General features: G+C 42.6%; 1 protein-coding gene across 1 annotated transcript; it reads right to left on the bottom strand.

Moving 5' to 3' along the window:
• Window positions 1-4,903: 4,903 nt before the first annotated feature.
• On the bottom strand, window positions 4,904-6,341 carry LOC147880248 (uncharacterized). Its single transcript, XM_087371045.1, has 2 exons — window positions 6,127-6,341; window positions 4,904-6,003 (listed from the first exon to the last, which is right to left on the bottom strand). Exons 1-2 carry the CDS (start codon window positions 6,182-6,184, stop codon window positions 5,252-5,254), a joined length of 810 nt encoding a protein of 269 aa, XP_087227171.1. The 5' UTR covers window positions 6,185-6,341; the 3' UTR covers window positions 4,904-5,251.
• Between the last annotated feature and the right edge of the window lie 12,004 nt (window positions 6,342-18,345).

The following is an 18,345-nucleotide window of genomic DNA, read 5'->3' as shown; positions in this document are numbered from 1 at the left end:
GGAGATCACAAAATCCTTCAGCCCATCTGGAGAAGGACTCATATTCCGATATGCCCCCCTATCAACAATCCAGGTCTAGAAGTCCTTTTCTTGGAGAGACACAACCCCATCTCCAACAAAGGAAGCGAGAGAGTCAATCATTTCAGTATGCACAAAAACAGGAGTGATAGCAGCCGAGGAAGAACCTAGACCCTTGGAAGACCCGGGACCATTGTTGTTAACCCGATAAGGACACTTCCTCCAGTAATGGCCTTTCTTGCCACAGTGATTACACGATCGCTATGCCTTCAGTGCCTCCTTCTCTGCTTCAGTCCTCATATCAGGGATTGGATGACCTTAATTCTTGCATGACTGCGGAGCTACGAGAGCATCAGAGCCACCAACATGAGGCGAACTTTGAAACCGCTCCTCTTGATCCAGCACCATAGGCACCAACTCTTCCCCAAGTGAGAATACTCAGCCTACCACTAGTGATCAGTGAAGAATTAAAAGCAAAGTACATGAAAGTGAGATGAGAGAGCAAAGTAATGGCCATATCTTCAGATGAGATCTTCCCGGCCTGAAGGATCTCCTGTTGAAATTCCTGAAGCTTATTAATATGTTCCTGTTGGGATATCTCAAGGTGTATACCTCAGGCACACCTTGGTTTCTATGTGTGAGTGCTAGAGGCACAGTTAGGTGCCCATAAGCATAGTTAGGTGGTGGAAAGCCACATAGGATGATTGAGAGAATCTAGGAGCAAATTGAGGAGATGATTGTGGAGCTCTGAAGTCATCAGTGATGTCAGTGAGCATGTAAGAGGTGCCTACATAAGGACCTCACTCTTCTTCATTCCATAATGCAAGTATTCTGAGTTTGTGTCCACTCTACTCTTTCCTTTTAGTTTACCAACATGGTATCAGAGCCATTTGATCCCCCTTGATCCATTTCTGCCACATCATCATCTTCTTCTCCATCTTCTTCTTCACCATCTCTTCCTCTTCTTCCCAAAATTTTTGCTTAAGCTTGTTCTCCTCCGTTTCTCTGCCATTCTCCACGCCCTTCCTGCTGGAGATCCACCTCGAAGGGGCAAATCCCTGGCTGCAAGGAATTGACGAACCTTCGCTTCTGCTCGTCGCCATTTCACGCAGTTCGTCGATCCTTCTACCTGCGTTTTCTCTCAGCATGCTCCATGCTTCTCTAGTTCCTCTTAGAGGGAGCTTGTCCATACCTAGAGCTATCCTGTGCTGAAATCTGAGCAGCAATGGTTGCATATTCAAGCTGAAAACAGAGAAAAACCAGTCGAAAATGAAGAAGCGAGCTATGGCGCCCTAACGTGTTTTTGCGCCCTTTCTTCTCAGAGGACCTTCTGTGGTATATAAGCTCTCTTTTGCCTCAAAAACCCCCTTTTCCTTTGCTCTGAAGAGTGAGATACAAGCCCTCCAAGTTCAGTCTTTTGATTTTGACAGTTTTGACAAGTTTTTGAAGATGATGCTACATAAAATGCTACTCTAGCATTTCTGAGTTTTTGAAGTTTTTAATAACATCAGTACAACTGTGGCTTCAGCTTTGCTTTGAGTTGATATACCTGGTTTTGACGAGAAAGCTTTCATTTTAGCCACCTCTATGAAGCATGTAAGAAAAAGCATCATTGATTGAATTTTGGTCACTAGTCTTTGCTACATTAAATGCTTATATTTGGAAGCCTTTCAGTTGTTATTCTAGCCTTGTAAGAGAGAAGACACTGCCCAATACCTGGGTTAGACCCTCTCATGGCTACCATATTGAATACAGATAAGTTCAATGGAAAGGGCTTCCACACATGGCAGATGAAGGTGAAATTTGCATTGATGAGGGAAAAGCTCTGGGGACTTGTGAAACTGACTTCAACTTCTTCTTCTACAGCCTCCAATGCTGGAGAATCCTCAGCTCCGACACGCCCGGCAAGGGATCCCACTAGAGAGGAGAAGGCATATGGTATCATTGCTCTTGCTTTAGGAGATGATTACATTCATCATATCTCTGACTTAGAGTCTCCTTCAGAAGCTTGGCAGAAGCTTGACATGATTTTTGATGCTAGCTCTCACATCTCTAAATTATCACTTAAAATCTCTTTCTTTGAATTGAAGATGGTTAGTGGCACTCCTTTGGCAGCACATGTCAATTACATGGGGAGTCTTACGACTCAACTTGCTTCTATTAACTCTCCTATCACTACAGATGATGCTATAGCAGTGTTACTTAAGAGTATGCCTGAAGATTATGATCATATTGTTACCACTTTGAAAAATCTTCCTAATCCTAATCTTGAAGGTATTATCTCTGCTCTCCAAGAAGAAGAAAAGCACATGGAGCAGGAAAGGCAATGACACAGTTTATGCTGTAAAAATCCAGAAGGGCAAGTTTACACCTTGCAATCATTGTGGAAAGACAAATCACCTTTCAAAGGACTGCTTCAAAATCAATCCATGCAAACACTATGGCAAAAACAATCATCATGAGAAGTTTTGTAGAGCCAAAGCAAAGACAGAAAATGCCAATCTACTTTCAGTTATTGATGTGCCTCCACAAGATGAGGCATCCTTTGAAGATTATGCATTTTAAATCATCTCTATATGCTCCAAATCTCTCTTTTTATGTTGAGTCAAGGTACTCAGCCTGGATAGTCCTCCAAAATGAATGAAATAAACTATTGTGTTTTGTGTGTTTTGTAAACACCTCTGGTCACCTTATGATGTAGGCCATGTGTATGTGTTTTGCTCCATGGTACCTCCTGCAGACATTGTGTGCATGTACATGCAAGGGAGATAACCATTGGAAGGTTTTTTTTGTATCCCTTCTTGTTTACTTTACACCCATGGGGACCCTTGCTAGCTTGAGATCCTAGCCATTGATAGATCCATGACCACCATGAGATGGCATGAGACACCTTGTGCTAGCTGTATCCTTGACATAGCCTAAGGCATTCCCTTGAGGGAGGGTTTTGTTGGGATATCTCAAGGTGTATGCCTCAGGCACACCTTGGTTTCTATGTGTGAGTGCTAGAGGCACAATTAGGTGTCCATAAGCACAGTTAGGTGGTGGAAAGCCACATAGGATGATTGAGAGAATCTAGGAGCAGATTGAGGAGATGATTGTGGAGCTCTGAAGTCATCAGTGATGTCAGTGAGCATGTAAGAGGTGCCTACATAAGGACCTCACTCTGCTTCATTCCATAATGCAAGTATTCTGAGTTTGTGTCCACTCTACTCTTTCCTTTTAGTTTACCAACAGTTCCCGTATAGAAGAAGACTTATCAAGATCCAATATCCTCATCTAAACCTCAAGAGAGAACCTCTTCATAGAGGAAGTCCCGTAATAGAGGGACGCCAGATGCTCCCAGATACTCTATGCAGCCAACATGTGCTTTACATGATTAATAGAAGTACAGTTCAAGAAGATGAATTAACAGACCCTTGCAATGACACGGTCCCAGATCTGGGCCAGATTCTCGGCCTCCTATTGATCCAGAATACCTAAACTTGCATCAAGGGGATTTGGTCTTGTGACATCTACCAGAATGAAGTTCGCCAAGTCGTAAGACTGTAATACTGACTCCATCATAACACGCCACACGCCATGATTGTTCCCGTACAGTTGACGATCGATAGGGAACGTGGGTAAAACAGGGATCTTCACCTTGTTTTCTGCCAATTCTTGTAGAGAAGCCATGGGGAAGAACGGGGACGATAGGGAAGGAGAATAGAAGAAGGGGAACGAGGGAAGAAAGAGAGGCACACAATACGCATTTGGGGACACAAAGTACAGCCCTCACTGTGCATCCCAAGACTGAGAGGGTTTCCCATCAGCATCATGCCATGCATGGAAAGGAATGGCATCCCACAAGCCAAGCACAAACTGCTAACCATGGGCTGATGTGTTACCATGTGTGTGACGATCTTGTGTATTGCCACCTGGTCATAAGGGAAAAGAGGGGTTGCTTCCAACCCCTGACATGAAGATTGCCTTGCACATATAAGTCAATCAAAATCTCAAGATACTACAAGGACCACTAATCAAGTTGTGATGACAAAAGATCGTAATAGACAAAACAAGAGGGGCTGACGTACAAGTTCCACAAAGCATGGTACTGTGCTCATATACGCAAACAGATACAAAAAAACAATGCAACCCATTAATGAGAGTGGAGCTTCATGATAGTACCTTTTGTCCAGGCCTGTTTTTAAATATTATCAAGAATATATTCAGGCTTATATATATATATATATATATATATCCAGGAACATGCCCAAACTCAATCCTCAAAAAAGTACAACACATAGTGCGGTTTCACTCTCATGATAGTCACTCATATGCTTGAAAACCATACAGTCCATCACGCATAGCAGGGAATAGCTACAATGACATCCCCACTAACGTCATCAGCTCCCAACTGTGGTGTAGACCATAGTATAAACATATGCTCTTACACATACAAGACAAACATACTTGAATCCATTTATACAAAGGTCTTCATACTGAGTTTCTGTCTGCACTGCAGAGGTGAAGGGCAGGCTCAGCACTCTGCTAGAGTTTTTCAGAGTGACTAGCACTAAAGGAGAAGGCTAATAAAAAAGTATTCCACATTCTCTTCATTAAAGCTGCAAGTGCTTGAGAAGACTATACAATTTCATTTTAGTCTCTCCCAAACGAGCATCCAAGCAAAAAAATGCTTACACCATGTAGCTGATAGGGCAATGCACCACATTTTAGAAATACTTAGGAACCAAAAGCAGCTCGTAACATGAGATGAAAACTTATCACGGCATCCATATAACTATCTGCTTCTAGAGAACCTAGACAATTTTCAAAAAACAGAGCATCTACGGGCAATAAGACTAAAAGTGGACAAAACAATGCAGGGTGAAAAATTAGTCTCATATTCCATATCGGTCTTAGAATAGGACTGAGGTCACCATTAACAAAAGTCACTTGCCTGCTTAAGTGACAGGTCCATAGCCCATAGATTTTCTTAGAAATACAACAAACGCATGCAATACGCATGTAAAAGTGGACATCTTATACACGGTGGTAATTACACTCATATTACACATCAACCTTCGGATGACAGAGGGTAATACTTCGCTTCGTATTGGAAGCACACGAACACTTTCACTCCGACGGATCAAAAAATCCGTTTGGCTATACATACTAAAGAATCAAAATTGGATGCATGACATAGCATATATAAACCTCGCTTTACAGTGCAGTCATATAGGCTCATCGACGAAAGCTACCATATCTGCCTGAGAACCAAGGGCAATCTTCCCACCCTGGTCTTTCCCGCATCATATTGAGGAGCCTTTCCTAGTCCGTGGTCGTGTGTCAAATAGTTCTCCTCATAAAACCCGTGCAGGCTGTCACAGCAATACTGTGTACCTTCCCAGGCGGACTTTGATTTTGCTTCAAGGTGGAGAGGCCATCTCGTGTCAGGTTGATCCCAACCTGTCGGCTGGACTGGCCAGCCACCAATAAGCAGTCTTTGGCCATCTGCGGAATCTTCTAAAACGGAATCTACAAGAACGGGGGAATCCAATGTGGAAAATAAAAGCACTCCCGCTTCTGCATCTACATCGCCCCAGCCAGTAGGCTTGATATGGGATAGTTCATCCGTTGCAGGTTCGAAAATTTGTGAGCCTAAAGGACCTGATTGCTGAACGGATTGCTGTCCAACCTGTGAAGTATCCCGAGCAATATCTGCTGACCATAATTCCTCTCTATCCTGAGATAACTCCGCCAAAGCAACTGCGGATTGCGGAACATCACAAACTTCCTCGGACTCCCAATTAACTGGGCCGATATATAAATCGGTCTTTAGCTTCGGCACCCAGCAAGGCTTCCGTCTCTGTCGTGCCATCCGCCTTTGTTCAGAAGCCTGCAGTGCTTCAGCAGCGCCGGAGTCATTCCACAGCATAACGCGATCGTATAGCTCCTCGCCAACCAGCTCCCGCAGACAGGAAACCCCTTCGGGATAAGGCAATGCATCTGAGAATGAGAAACCAATTAGCAAGAGCACAGAAAGAGGGGAGTTTAAGGCTTATCCATGACACGGCCAAAAGCAATCGGGCGAAGGGGCAAAAGGATGGAATGGAAGCGCGGAGGCGATACCGGGGCGGTCGCAATGGGGAATCCGGGCAATTGTGGCAGCTTTCCGTCGGCGACGCATGGTGGAAATGCGAGAAGAGGGGCAATGAGGTAAGGTATGTCGATTGCATGAACGGAGATGGGGAAAAGACAGGATTCTTGCGCAAAGGAAAGGATTGTGTGAAGCGATGGATGGCGGAGAGGATGAAGGGGATAGATTTGTGAGGAGCCGGAAGGATTGGGAAAACAAAAGCTGCGAAGATGAAGAAGAAGAAGAAGAAGAAGAAGGCGGATTCACGCCCACGTGTTTATTGTTGACGTGGCTTAACCACCCCCCAAAAGGGGTTTCCTCTCCCAATCACCACCCACTTCCCTACCTTATATCAACCCCCATTTGGCAGCCCCCCCCCCTTCTTCTAGTATCTTCTTCCTCACAAATCTCTTGGTCCCCTCCCATTATCATCCCCAACCATTTCCCCCCAATCAACTAGATCTCTCTCTCTCTCTCTCTCTCACTACATGCTATCCCCCAGCTTCTCTCCCTTTCCATGTACTCTTGCTCTCCCTCACCACCCTCCTGCCTCGCCACCCCCTCAAAATCCTCCAACGACCCCATTCGGACTATTCACAAGGCTCGTCCCGATGTGTGAAATTCTTGAAAGTTTGGTCATGTTTACAATGAATAGAATTTAACCTTCGACAAGCATTGTGGATTCCAACTAGCACTATTCTCAATTATGATCCACTTTTTTAGATGTCTAGACCTTGGGCAACCCTGCTAAAGATTATTCTCTTACAAACAACTAATTGCTCTTGGATGGCCGATTAAAGACTAACGTGTGTTTCCACAAATGGCATTTACATTTCACGATCCACACCTCTCATATAACTTAACATCACATTTAATTTATGCAATTCAATATAATCCAATATTTCCCATTAAGTTTATAGAAAGCACAGCAAGGGGCCTTAAGTACATGCCCTTCAAGTTATTTAAAAATAAAAACCAGCTGAATAATATTAAAAGAGGGGGGGGAACCCCTTAAAAACTCCTTACAAAAGGTGGGCAACTATGTGTGCAGATCCCTAGGCCTACATTCAAAGAGTAAAAAGGACACTGTAATGGAGTTAGTTCAAGCATGAGGCTAAGTCAGCCAAACACTGGCTTTCCCGGGCTAGAAGCCTTCCAAAATACTACTTGGTTCCTGGTGGTTCAAATGGACCAGCAAACTACACCTCTGATGAGATGTGAACAGGCTTTTAGAGTCGACGGATGCCCCGCTGCATCAGCCAATAGAATGAGCTTCCAATTACTTCCAATAGAGAATTTCATCATCAATCCAGCAGCCATGACTGCACTCTCAACTTTCTTCCAAATACCCCTAGAAACCAAGCATTCCTATATCAAATGCATCATGAATTCCAAGGCATTCCCACACACGGCATGCACAACGAAAACTCGAAACTTTTTGGCTAATTTGTATCTGGCTGGTAGCCATTGATTTACAATCTTCCAGAGGATAAAACTATACCTACCTACACAACGTGTGCCACGTCTCCTTAAATCTACTGCGCCACCATCCATGTGTGCGACGGAGTCCCCACTTCTTATTCAATTGCTAGACTGGCAAGTGATTTTCCAACAGGCATCTGTAGATAGGTTTAGCATGACCCCTACCTTGGGCAGGGGTCGTGCTCTTCAAGTTAAAGGTAGTTCAAGTTTGTATTGTTTATTTTCCTTACATTGAAAGATTAACTAGATAATAACAATGATTTTTCTCTCTCTTCCTAAACCATTATCATGCATTGCACATCCATATTTAAAAGATACACAAACCTTTCTACATAGGCACTTCGCTTTTCACACACGAGCTATGAAATTGAAAGGACTAGAGTGCTGAGGGTTGAAATGGGAAACAAAAAATAGTCTAACTATTAGACTCATTCGAGAAGCATCTTTTGGAGACTTGTTTTGATAAGAATAAGTGCATACCACTCTTCCTTATAAGAATCAAGAAAAATATCAATGTTTATTTGAGAAAGGGACAAAGACTGTCCCTTTAAAGCTACATTAACACAATAGTGTGCTAAATTCAAATGTCTAGCTCACTCACATTTCCTTCATGAACTTGTGTTACTTAGGAAATGTGTGATGAGTTTTAAAATCGCTGTTATGTTTTTTATATACATCAAAGAGAATTAGTAGGAGGATACCATGATATACCTACGGTCTCTCAAATGGAATTCTTGATATGCTGCATTTTCAATTTCCTAATGTAAGAGGCAAAGGTTTTACCAATGGCACTCCTCTTAGAACTAGACATTATCTTAGCTTGAGGGATGTAGCCGTAGGAGAGTCATAGTTGCATTTAATGATTCAAGTATTGGCATGCTTATCCTCAATGTCTATGCTCCAAGAAGATTGAAGCTTGGGCAATGTTTCGATTTAATGTCAAACCAAGATAGTGTCCATTCAGCAAGTTATGGAATTTGATATTAACCTGGTCCAACTAAAAGCCTTTAGGTACCTTGATAAGGTGTATTTCTTGTTTGACGTTTCCCCACATATACATATGTTCTTTACTAAACAATGTTTGGGTTATAGTGTACAAGGATTGGATGTATGAAATTTTGACTCCATTAGGGATATTAAAGCCTTGAAACAAACAGCGCACCACTTTTCATCTCAATTAATTATTCTAAAATTCATATCTATTACTCTAATGACAATTCTTAGTTCGAATCATTTGCATTCGATACCTAATTTTATGAAGAAAATTATGGATTGTTTAGATGCTTGATTAAGGTAAGTTGTTTGCATTGATTAATAGCATTGTTGATTAGCCTAGAGGGAGAGGCGGAGGAGAGAGAGAGAGGGGGGGGGGGGAGAGAGGGAGAGAGAGCGGGAGGGGGAGAGAGAGAGAGAGAGAGAGAGAGAGAGGGAGGGAGGGAGGGAGGGAGGGAGGGAGGGAGGGAGGGAGAGAGAGAGAGAGAGAGAGAGAGAGAGAGAGAGAGAGAGAGAGAGAGAGAGAGAGAAGGGGCAGGGGGGCGGGGGTAGAAGGGAGCCTGAAGGGAGGCAATCGAGAGATGAAAGGAGCCTAGAGAGAGAGGAAGGGAAGCAGCCAAGGAGACAAAGGGAGAAGGGACGCTGTGTGAGAGAGGAGAAGTTTGCTTCATGAAGTCTAAGCTGCTTCCCCCTCCCCCTCATATATTCACTCAAGGCGGCAGTTGCGGAAGTTTTTCGATTTCACAATTATGTTGATGGACTCCCTTAAGTTAATTCTCCACTCCTATACCACTCGATCCCTTGAACTTTCACTAATTAAATGAATAAACCTCATCATGGGGGCCTATTCTTCAAAAGATTCTTTACATTTTCTTTAGTGCCTAATGGATCTGCTTTATTCATAAAATGTTGTATCTTTCCATTCCTACATTAGATTTTCACGGGATTTGGTGCAATAGCTTCATAATTTTGTGCTTTACTCTGCATTCAGATATTGCATTGGATCAACTGTGCATCTAATTGCAGAATTAGCACACTTAATATCTCCTCCACTCTCGACAAATTTTTAAATGCCAATGAAATCGGATGTTAAAAGTTTTGATATTTGCAGAGGCCAGTCGCCAGTGTTCATGATGCCCATTTGCAAAGCCCTTGAACCATAGCCTAATCGCGTTTCAGCCTCCTTGAAATCCTTTGATAGAATTCACCATAGTCTACTAGGTGTGATCAGCTGACTAGGTAGAATCAGCAAAACAATGTTGTGATCTATTGACTAGGTCCAAGAAGAAAGCAGTGGCATCGAGACTCTCAGAGAGAGAAGGTGGAGGATCGACTCTAGTAAGATTCTACACTACGGCAAGCAAGTCCTCCCTCCCCCTCCACTTCGCAGCTCTCCGATCAACCCACCCTGCCGCTCCTCCTTCACCTCATCACTACCCCTCCATCCGCCTCACCCCCCCCTCTCATTCCCTCCGATCTGATCGTATGCACTCCGAAACAGTGACAGAGCAAGTTCAAAGATGAAGTGCATGTGCAGCAGAAGCTCACAATCGACCCTCTCTTTATATGCATTTGTGCAGGGCGGTGCAGAACAATTTGGAGTGGGGATGCATGCCAACTTATCCCTCCCTCAATTTATCCCTTCCCCTCTCCTTTTCCACCATCTTTCACGAATACCATTTTTCACCAACTGGTGATCTTTACTTGTTTAAGGTTACAAAGCGAGCAAGTCCAACAAGTGAGCATTTAGCAATGTGTAGTGAAAGCAAGAAGGGTTGGTAACTAGGGCATGCACTATTAAGAAACCCTATATACGATTTGTGTTCAAGGGGTACTTAAAAAACACCTTATCTAGTAATTTGCATGGATAAATAGATCCCTTTTCATATACAAACTTATGGATTTTCAACATTCATCAATCCCAGGGGATTCACTCTTCATTAAAGGGGGATGTCACCTGCGTGCATGAACTTCAAGAAAACCCCTATTTAAGATCCACGTAGGATGATAAAACACGTCTATTTAAGCTTATGAGATACCACCAAAATTCTATTATGTCCCTCCCTTTCCTTAAATCTACATTCTTTCTCAAGTATTTAGATTACACAATAAGAAAATTTAGATTACTTTCCCTATGACTATTTAAAACCATACACACAACCAAACTTTTTTGTAATAGTTATCCAAGGTAGCCTATCCTATTTCCCTCCCTCTTAAATATGGCATGGCCCCCCTAACTCAAATTCAATATTGGGAAAAAAGAAAAAGGGCCCCAACCCCTAATGTATAAGCTTATGCCTCATTTCAAAAAACCCCCCTATTGTACACTCATGTGATATCATAAGTTTCCCCCTGTGAATCCCCCGGGTCATCAATACATGTTTGTAAATTTACATTAAATTTTAGACCCCTCCATTTGAATTAACATGGTATACTTACTCTATACTTACATATTTCTATGTGAACCCCTCAAGGGTTTAAGCCATATCCAAGCACCAACCTAGGCATCTAAAAGAGGCAATAAGAAATTGTAAATGGACACATGGCTCCCTAGCTCTATGAAAAGGCAAGAGAATACGAGAAAGAGAAAGTTCTCACGATATGAGATGTGCATCAGAAAAGCAAGCCCTATATATGGTATATACTTGTCATGTAGGATCAACAAGACCTAGAGGACCTTTTAGTTGTGCCCAAAAATAAGGTCAAGGTTTCGAATGCCACCAAGGGATTATAGCAAGGATTTTGACACTAAGGGCCAAAAAGTAGGATTGTTGAGGCACCACTAGGGTTGATCCCCGCCCCCCTTAAGATAGTCCTGCTCTCCATTACACATTACTTTTTAAGAAGGTTTATAGTAAGGCAAAAGTAGTATTTTTACACTCCCCCTTCCTCATCTCATCTGGCATAAAGAAAGGGCTTTCTCAAAGAAGAATAACTTTTTCCACGAAGAATAATCAAATTCAAATCGAAGAATCTAGCACTTTAAGCTATATTTCTATAGTTCAACATCTAATCACTATTGGAAAGTAGAGATAGAATCACTCACTCCCGATCGTAGCTCATACAACACTCAAAGAGAGATAGAGACAAAACTCAGATGTATTCTTCCACTAACAGTGGGCTAACAAAAGCTCAAAAGGTGAGCACCAAACAATGAAGAGATGCTTATACAAAAGGCTGAGTATTCTCCTCTCCCTACACGCTTGCCCGGGTACAAGGCTATCAGTGTTGGTGATGAGGAATGATGGCGAGTGGGGGGGCTTTTTATAGGAGGGCTAGGGCCTCTCAAAGTGGCCAACTAGGGAGTTGGCTCCCTGATCTAGGCACCAACCTGCTGGTAGGGTCCCTAACCGACATGATTTGATTGGTTATAAGGGGTTGTAGGTGGCCGACTAGACCTAGTTGGTCTGGCGTATAAATAAGCCCCTTTGTGGGCCTTGTCGGCTATTGCTGCCAGGCCCGAAATTGCCCTGCATCCCTTCTCTAGCCCCCCCTTGTTTGCCGGCGCATTTTACAAAGCAGGGTGCTACCTAAGATCCAATATAGTTATGCTTCCAAAACATGCAAGTATGAACCTCCCTTCTCCCTGTTGTCTTCTGCCCCCTTGTCCCCTCGAATGGGGGGCTCACAGGTGGGGACAGTGACATTCTAGCACCCCCTTGGCCTTCTTGGGTGTGGCGGAGAACTAACAAAGCAATCCAATTGAAAAAGAAATATCTGGTCCAGTATTGGTGAGTTACACAAACTCCCCACCATGCATCGATACCGTGATGTATCAAGCGACGGCTAAGATGGATCATGTACACTCAGCTTTAGACCAGCTTCCATGGGAGTTACCACTGCTTTGTAATCTTCCATCTGAAAGCGTTTGAGTAGCTCCTTGTAATATTTCTCATGTGAGATAAAGATATAGCTCTTATCCCAGCTTCACCTCAATCCCAAGAAAGTAATGAAGTATGCCCAAGTCTGTCATCTTGAACTCCTCCATGAGAAGCCTCTTGACTTGAGCAATCTTCTTCGTATGATCCCTTGTAATGATGAGGTCATCCTCATATAGGATTAATACTAGCTGAAAATACCCCTCTGAGTCGAGAGAAAGATTTGCCTCTGATGGACTCCTTTGAAGCCTGATTTTCTAAAAGAAAACATCTATCCATTGGTACCATGATCTAGGGGCTTGTTTCAACCTGTATAAGGCCTTCTTCAACTTGCATACTTTTGATGGGGATCCGAGAATCTAAAATCCTAGTGGTTGTTCCACATATACCTCCTCATCCAAGGTTTCATTAAAAAATGCCGACTTGACGTCCACCTCTCTAAACCCTTGGGGTGTGATCTAGGCTTGAAAGCGATCTAAACGCTTCATGAACATGGGTTCTTGATTGAACAATTACCTCAAATAATCAATTGGGACCCATCTTTTTCTATACTAATCAAGTTGATATACAAAATTGAAACCAAAAAGTAAAATCTTCCACACCAAATTCACCACTTAATCAATTGGAGAAGAAGGTCACAAATCACACCATGAAAATGACAGCAGACTAGGTACAATCTCCCCCCCCTAGATGAGTGGCTCGTGCTTCCTCATCTAAAGTATTTATGATATTTCATAAAAGCACAAGGAGCCAAAATTATCCCCCTCTTCCAAAATGAGGGATTTGCTTTCCATAGCCATCTTTGGGCCCAAAATTGAATTATGTCCACCCCAAAATATATTGCTCAAACTTGCAATAATAAAGAAATACAAAATTGTCCCATGGCCATAGATGAAGCACTATGCGACACGTCGATCCGATACCCTCGCTGTTATCTCTATTTTACCCAATTGTAGGTTTTGAGGGTGTTGGTCACCTACAATCGTGTCGTTGCTCATTGTAGCATAGGTGTTCACAAGTGTAGCATAGGTCCTCGGGTCGTGTTCTGTTGATAGGTATAGGCTGAAGCGTGGAAAGCAGATCTCGTGTGTACGTGAATGAGAAAGAGGGAGGCTCTCGCCTCCATGGGAGTTCAAGGGTTTAGAAGGGGATTTCAGGGTTAGAAATGGGGACAGCATTGAGAGAGTTAACTAGGAGTTCCACGGTTTAGAGGGGGTTGTAGGGTTTAGGAGGAGGGGATCTATGTTGAGATATCGAGCTCCACTCATGATATGCTAGGGTGACCATTGTGCATTTATGTCACCGACTTGTTAGCTGCAGATGCGGTTGGTACACCGCCCATGAATAATAGTTGGATGATAGCTATCTTTATGTACTCTAGTTAGTGGCTCAGTTAGTATGCCACCTAGGTTAGCTGAGTTTGGTTTGAGACCCACATATAGGGTTTACCTATTCCTTTTGTACTAAGAGAGAGTTCTTTTGGCTTTCACAACTAAGAAGAGGAAAACTGTTTTCACCCTCCACCTTTATGTGTATTCCCCCATTGTGTATGTGAGAAAGGTGCAAGTGAGACTCCTTACTTCTCTCCCACTCTCCACATGGTATCAGAGCTTGGTTCGTGGTAAGGAGCTCAAGAAAGTAAACCAAGTTCACCGTGTCTTGGTAAGAGGATCAGTATTGCTTTCCTTTTTTGAGTTGGGGAGCAAATCTCTGCAGGTAGCACAGTTGGAAAGTGCAAGAGTGCACTGTCTCAGATTGGGACGCCCTTCGCGATGACATTATTTTTTTGATTCAAGGTCATTTTGGGGCCCGTTTTGGTGGCGGAAGTTTTCCGCAGGCACTTTAAAAAGTGCCCTGTTTTTGTTGTGCGACCACTGTTCTGTAGGTTGGTGAAAAGTTGCCATAGAAATTGCATCGTATGCCTGTGCGCAGAGATATTGGGAGTGACAGAATCATTCTTATTGCATGCTGATGCATAATCGTCATTAGGAAGTGACTGTGTGGTCAAATACCACTTTCATCAGTTTTGCAAATTTGCCCTTGTGAGACAGAAGTTGTGTTTTTTGCAGTGACAGAATATTTTGCAGTGTTCTGTAATGGCGTCTGATGCTCTTTCATAGATTGTCACTGAAAAGCTTGACAAGAACAACTTCCAAGCATGGAAGTTTAGAATGACAAATTTTCTTAAGGGAAAAGGCTATTGGGAGTTCATTACTGGAGCTGAACAAGAACCAGTTATTCCTAATGTTCCTAATCAACAGGAGTTGGAGGCATTTAAAGGATAGCATGAGAGAGCCAAAAAAGTTATGTACTGGCTGTCTATCAGTATTTCAGATTCTATGATTGTGCATATTCAGGATGCAAGCACGCCAAAGGAGGCGTGGGATACTTTGATAAAAATATACAGCACAAATACGCAAGCCAGGAAAATGCAGCTCAAGCAGGAGTTGCATAATGTGCAGAGAGAAAATATGAGCATCAATCACTACCACATGAAGGTGAAGAAGATTACAGATGCACTTGCTTCCATTGGGTCGCTAGTGGAAGATGATGATTTAGTTTCTATGACCTTGAATGGGTCTAGGAAAGGATTATGCACAATTCCAGACATCCATTGCCATCCGTGAAAAATTTCCTGATTTTGAGGAGTTGATTGCTCTTCTAATTTCTGAAGAGCAGAGAAATGGTGGTACATCTTCTTTAGGAGGAACTTCAAAAGAAACTATCTTCTACTCAAATGCTGGAAGAGGTAGAGGCAGAGGTAGAGCAGGCCGATCTGGAGGCCGTGGCAAAAATCAAAATATGTAGCAAATTCAAGAAAACCAGTCCTATGGAGGAGGACGTGATAACTTTAGAGGCAGGGGGAGCCAAAGAGGTCATGGTGGATGGCAGAGAGGCCAAAATGCAAACAACAACGTTGAATGCTACTATTGTGGTAAAATGGGTCATATGGCTAAAGATTGCTATAAAAAGCAGAATGACATCATGAATGGAAAATTACAACAAGGCAATTATGCATCCTCTAGTAGACAGGGTGATGACAAAAATGAGCACTTGTTTATGGCGTAGCACATGACCAATTCTGTGACAAGTGCAGGAGAAAGCAATGATGTGTGGTATGTTGACTCAGGTGCATCAAACCACATGGCAGGTCATGCAGAATGGATGCAGGATGCAAGGAAAATGGAAAGACCAAGATTTGTGGAGATTGGTGATGATACTGCACATCCTATTGTGCAGATTGGTAAAATTCCTTTGTCTATGCAGGATGGGAAAAAGAAATATCTGTCTGATGTATTTCATGTCTCGAATATCACCAAGAACCTAGTTTCTGTTGGTCAAATGGTTGAGCAGGGCTTGCAAGTTAGATTTAATCCTCAATAGATGCATCGATTGGAGGCTATCATTATTTTGTCACTTTTATTGATGACTACAGCAAAAAAGTTTGGGTGTATTTTATGAAAAATAAAAGTGAAGTGTTGGGGCATTTCAAAGCTTTTAAAGCTATGGTTGAAAAAGAAATAGGCCTGCAAATAAAATACCTAAGGTCAGATGGAGGAGGAGAGTACCTCTCAAATGAGTTTGCAAGGTTCTTGCAGGAGCATGGCATAAAGTAGCAATATTCATGCACTCATACCCCACAGCAAAATGGACTTGCAGAAAGGAAAAACAAGCATATTGGAGAGGTATCTCGTGCCATGCTCAATGAAAAAGACTTGCCAGATTATTATTGGACTGAAGCAGTTGCTACAGCAGTCTACATAAATAACTGGACTCCCACTACAGCAATACATGGCATGATGCCAGAGGAGAGGTATACTGGTAGGAAACCAGATATTTTTCATTTGAAAGTTTTTGGTTGCATTGCCTATGTTCATGTGCCAAATGAGTTGAGATCCAAGTTGGATCCAAAAGCTGAGAAGTGCATCTTTATTGGTCATTCTCTACAGCAGAAAGGGTATAGATGCTATATCCCTTCTACTCGTAAGTTTACAGTGAGTAGAGATGTTGTTTTTGATGAGATGAGTAGCTGGTATAAACCAGTAAATGTGATTGATGATGTAGATGCACAAAATGGTAATGCTGCACAGAATTCACAGCAGCAATCACAAAATATTAGTGGATCTATGGTGTCCTCTAGCAATGGTTCACATACTTCGCCATGGATAGGCAGATTGAGATCAGGAGAATCTCCTCAAAGCAATGCAGATAGTGGTATGCAAGTATCACAAAAGGAAAAAGAGAAAGTAGATCAGCCCATGGTTGATGTGAATGCAGGTCACTCTTATGTGGATGGTAAATCCAATCGCTCAGAACAGATCCTTGATGATGAATTGGGTATTCCTTCTATTGTTACACCTGGAGTAAGGAAGACAGGGGATGCTTTGAGAGCACCTGGTAGTGAGCCTATTTTGCATAGGTCTACCAGAGTTAAGTATCCTGTGGATAGGCTGAAATATGATGGATTTACAGCCATTCACTATGCCTATATGGTCAATGTGATACAGGAACCAGAACCCACTTCTTTTGAGCAAGCCATGGTAAAATAAAAATGGGAGAAAGCCATGGATGAAGAAATGGATGCCTTGGAAGAAAATGCTACATGGGAATTGGTGCCTTTGCCTAAAGACAAGAATGCAATTGGCTGCAAGTGGGATATGGCTCTTGCAGAGGCAGTATGGATTGGACATGATGTCCAAATATGGGATGACAAGATGTAAGCCTATTTTAGTTCCTTTGGCACAGAATGTAAAGCTGAGCGCAGATGCAGGTGAGCTTCTGGAAGACCCTACTATGTACAGATGCATAGTAGGAAGTTTGATTTATATGACTATTACCAGGCCAGATTTGACTATGCTATTGGGTTGGTAAGTTAGTTTATGTAGGCTCCAAGGAAACCGCATTTGGATGTGGCTAGACACATACTGAGGTATGTGAAGTCCATATTGTAGTATGGACTATTTTATGAGACTGGGGTTCAGATACAGTTGCATGGATACACTGATGCTGATTGGGCTGGTAGGATTTCTAATAGATGATCTACCAGTGGATATGTGTTCTCTTTTGGGAGTGCTGCAGTCACTTGGAGCAGCAAGAAACAGCCTACAGTTGCCTTGTCAAGCACATAGGCTGAGTACAGGGATGCAGCAATGGCTGCATGTGAGGCAGCTTGGTTGCATAAGCTACTTTATGATATGCATCAGTGTACAGATGGGCCAGTTGTCATTTATTATGACAACATGAGTAGTATAAACTTCGCAAATAACCCAGTCTATTGAGGTGCATTATCACTATGTGCGGGAGAAGGTTCTAGTAGGTTTTATTGATCTGGTTTATGTCAGCATAGAGGATCAGGTAGCTGACATATTCACGAAGGCATTGGGTATAGAGAATCTGTGCAAGTTCAGAGACCTACTTGGTGTGCATGAATTAGGATTAAGCTCGAGGGGGAGTGTTGAGATATCGAGCTCCACTCATGATATGCTAGGGTGACCGTTGTGCATTTATGTCACCGACTTGTTAGCTGCAGATGTGATTGGTATACCGCCCATGAATAATAGCTAGATGACAACTATCTTTATGTACTCTAGTTAGTGGCACAGTTAGTATGCCACCTAGGTTAGCTGAGTTTGGTTTGAGACCCACATATAGGGTTCACCTATTCCTTTTGTACTAAGAGAGAGTTCTTTTGGCTTTCACAACTAAGAAGAGGAAAACTGTTTTCAGCCTCCAACTTTGTGTGTATTCCCCCATTGTGTTTTTGACAAAGCTGCAAGTGAGACTCCTTACTTCTCTCCCACTCTCCACAATTTCAAGGTAAAAAGTGGGGGTAGGGTTGAGAGAGTTAACTAGGAGTTT

The sequence above is a fragment of the Dipteris shenzhenensis genome, chromosome 32 (genome assembly GCF_047967505.1).
Source record: "Dipteris shenzhenensis isolate YYH24624 ecotype China chromosome 32, Dip_SZ_1.0, whole genome shotgun sequence".
Lineage (NCBI taxonomy): Eukaryota > Viridiplantae > Streptophyta > Polypodiopsida > Gleicheniales > Dipteridaceae > Dipteris > Dipteris shenzhenensis.
This window is presented reverse-complemented; position numbering and strand designations above follow the sequence as displayed.

Coding starts and splice junctions, on each gene's coding strand:
- LOC147880248 (XM_087371045.1), bottom strand. CDS start 6,184: ATGCGTCGCCGACGGAAAGCTGCCACAATTGCCCGGATTCCCCATTGC. Junction 6,004..6,126: donor TCCCCATTGCGACCGCCCCG/GTATCGCCTCCG, acceptor TCTCATTCTCAG/ATGCATTGCCTTATCCCGAA.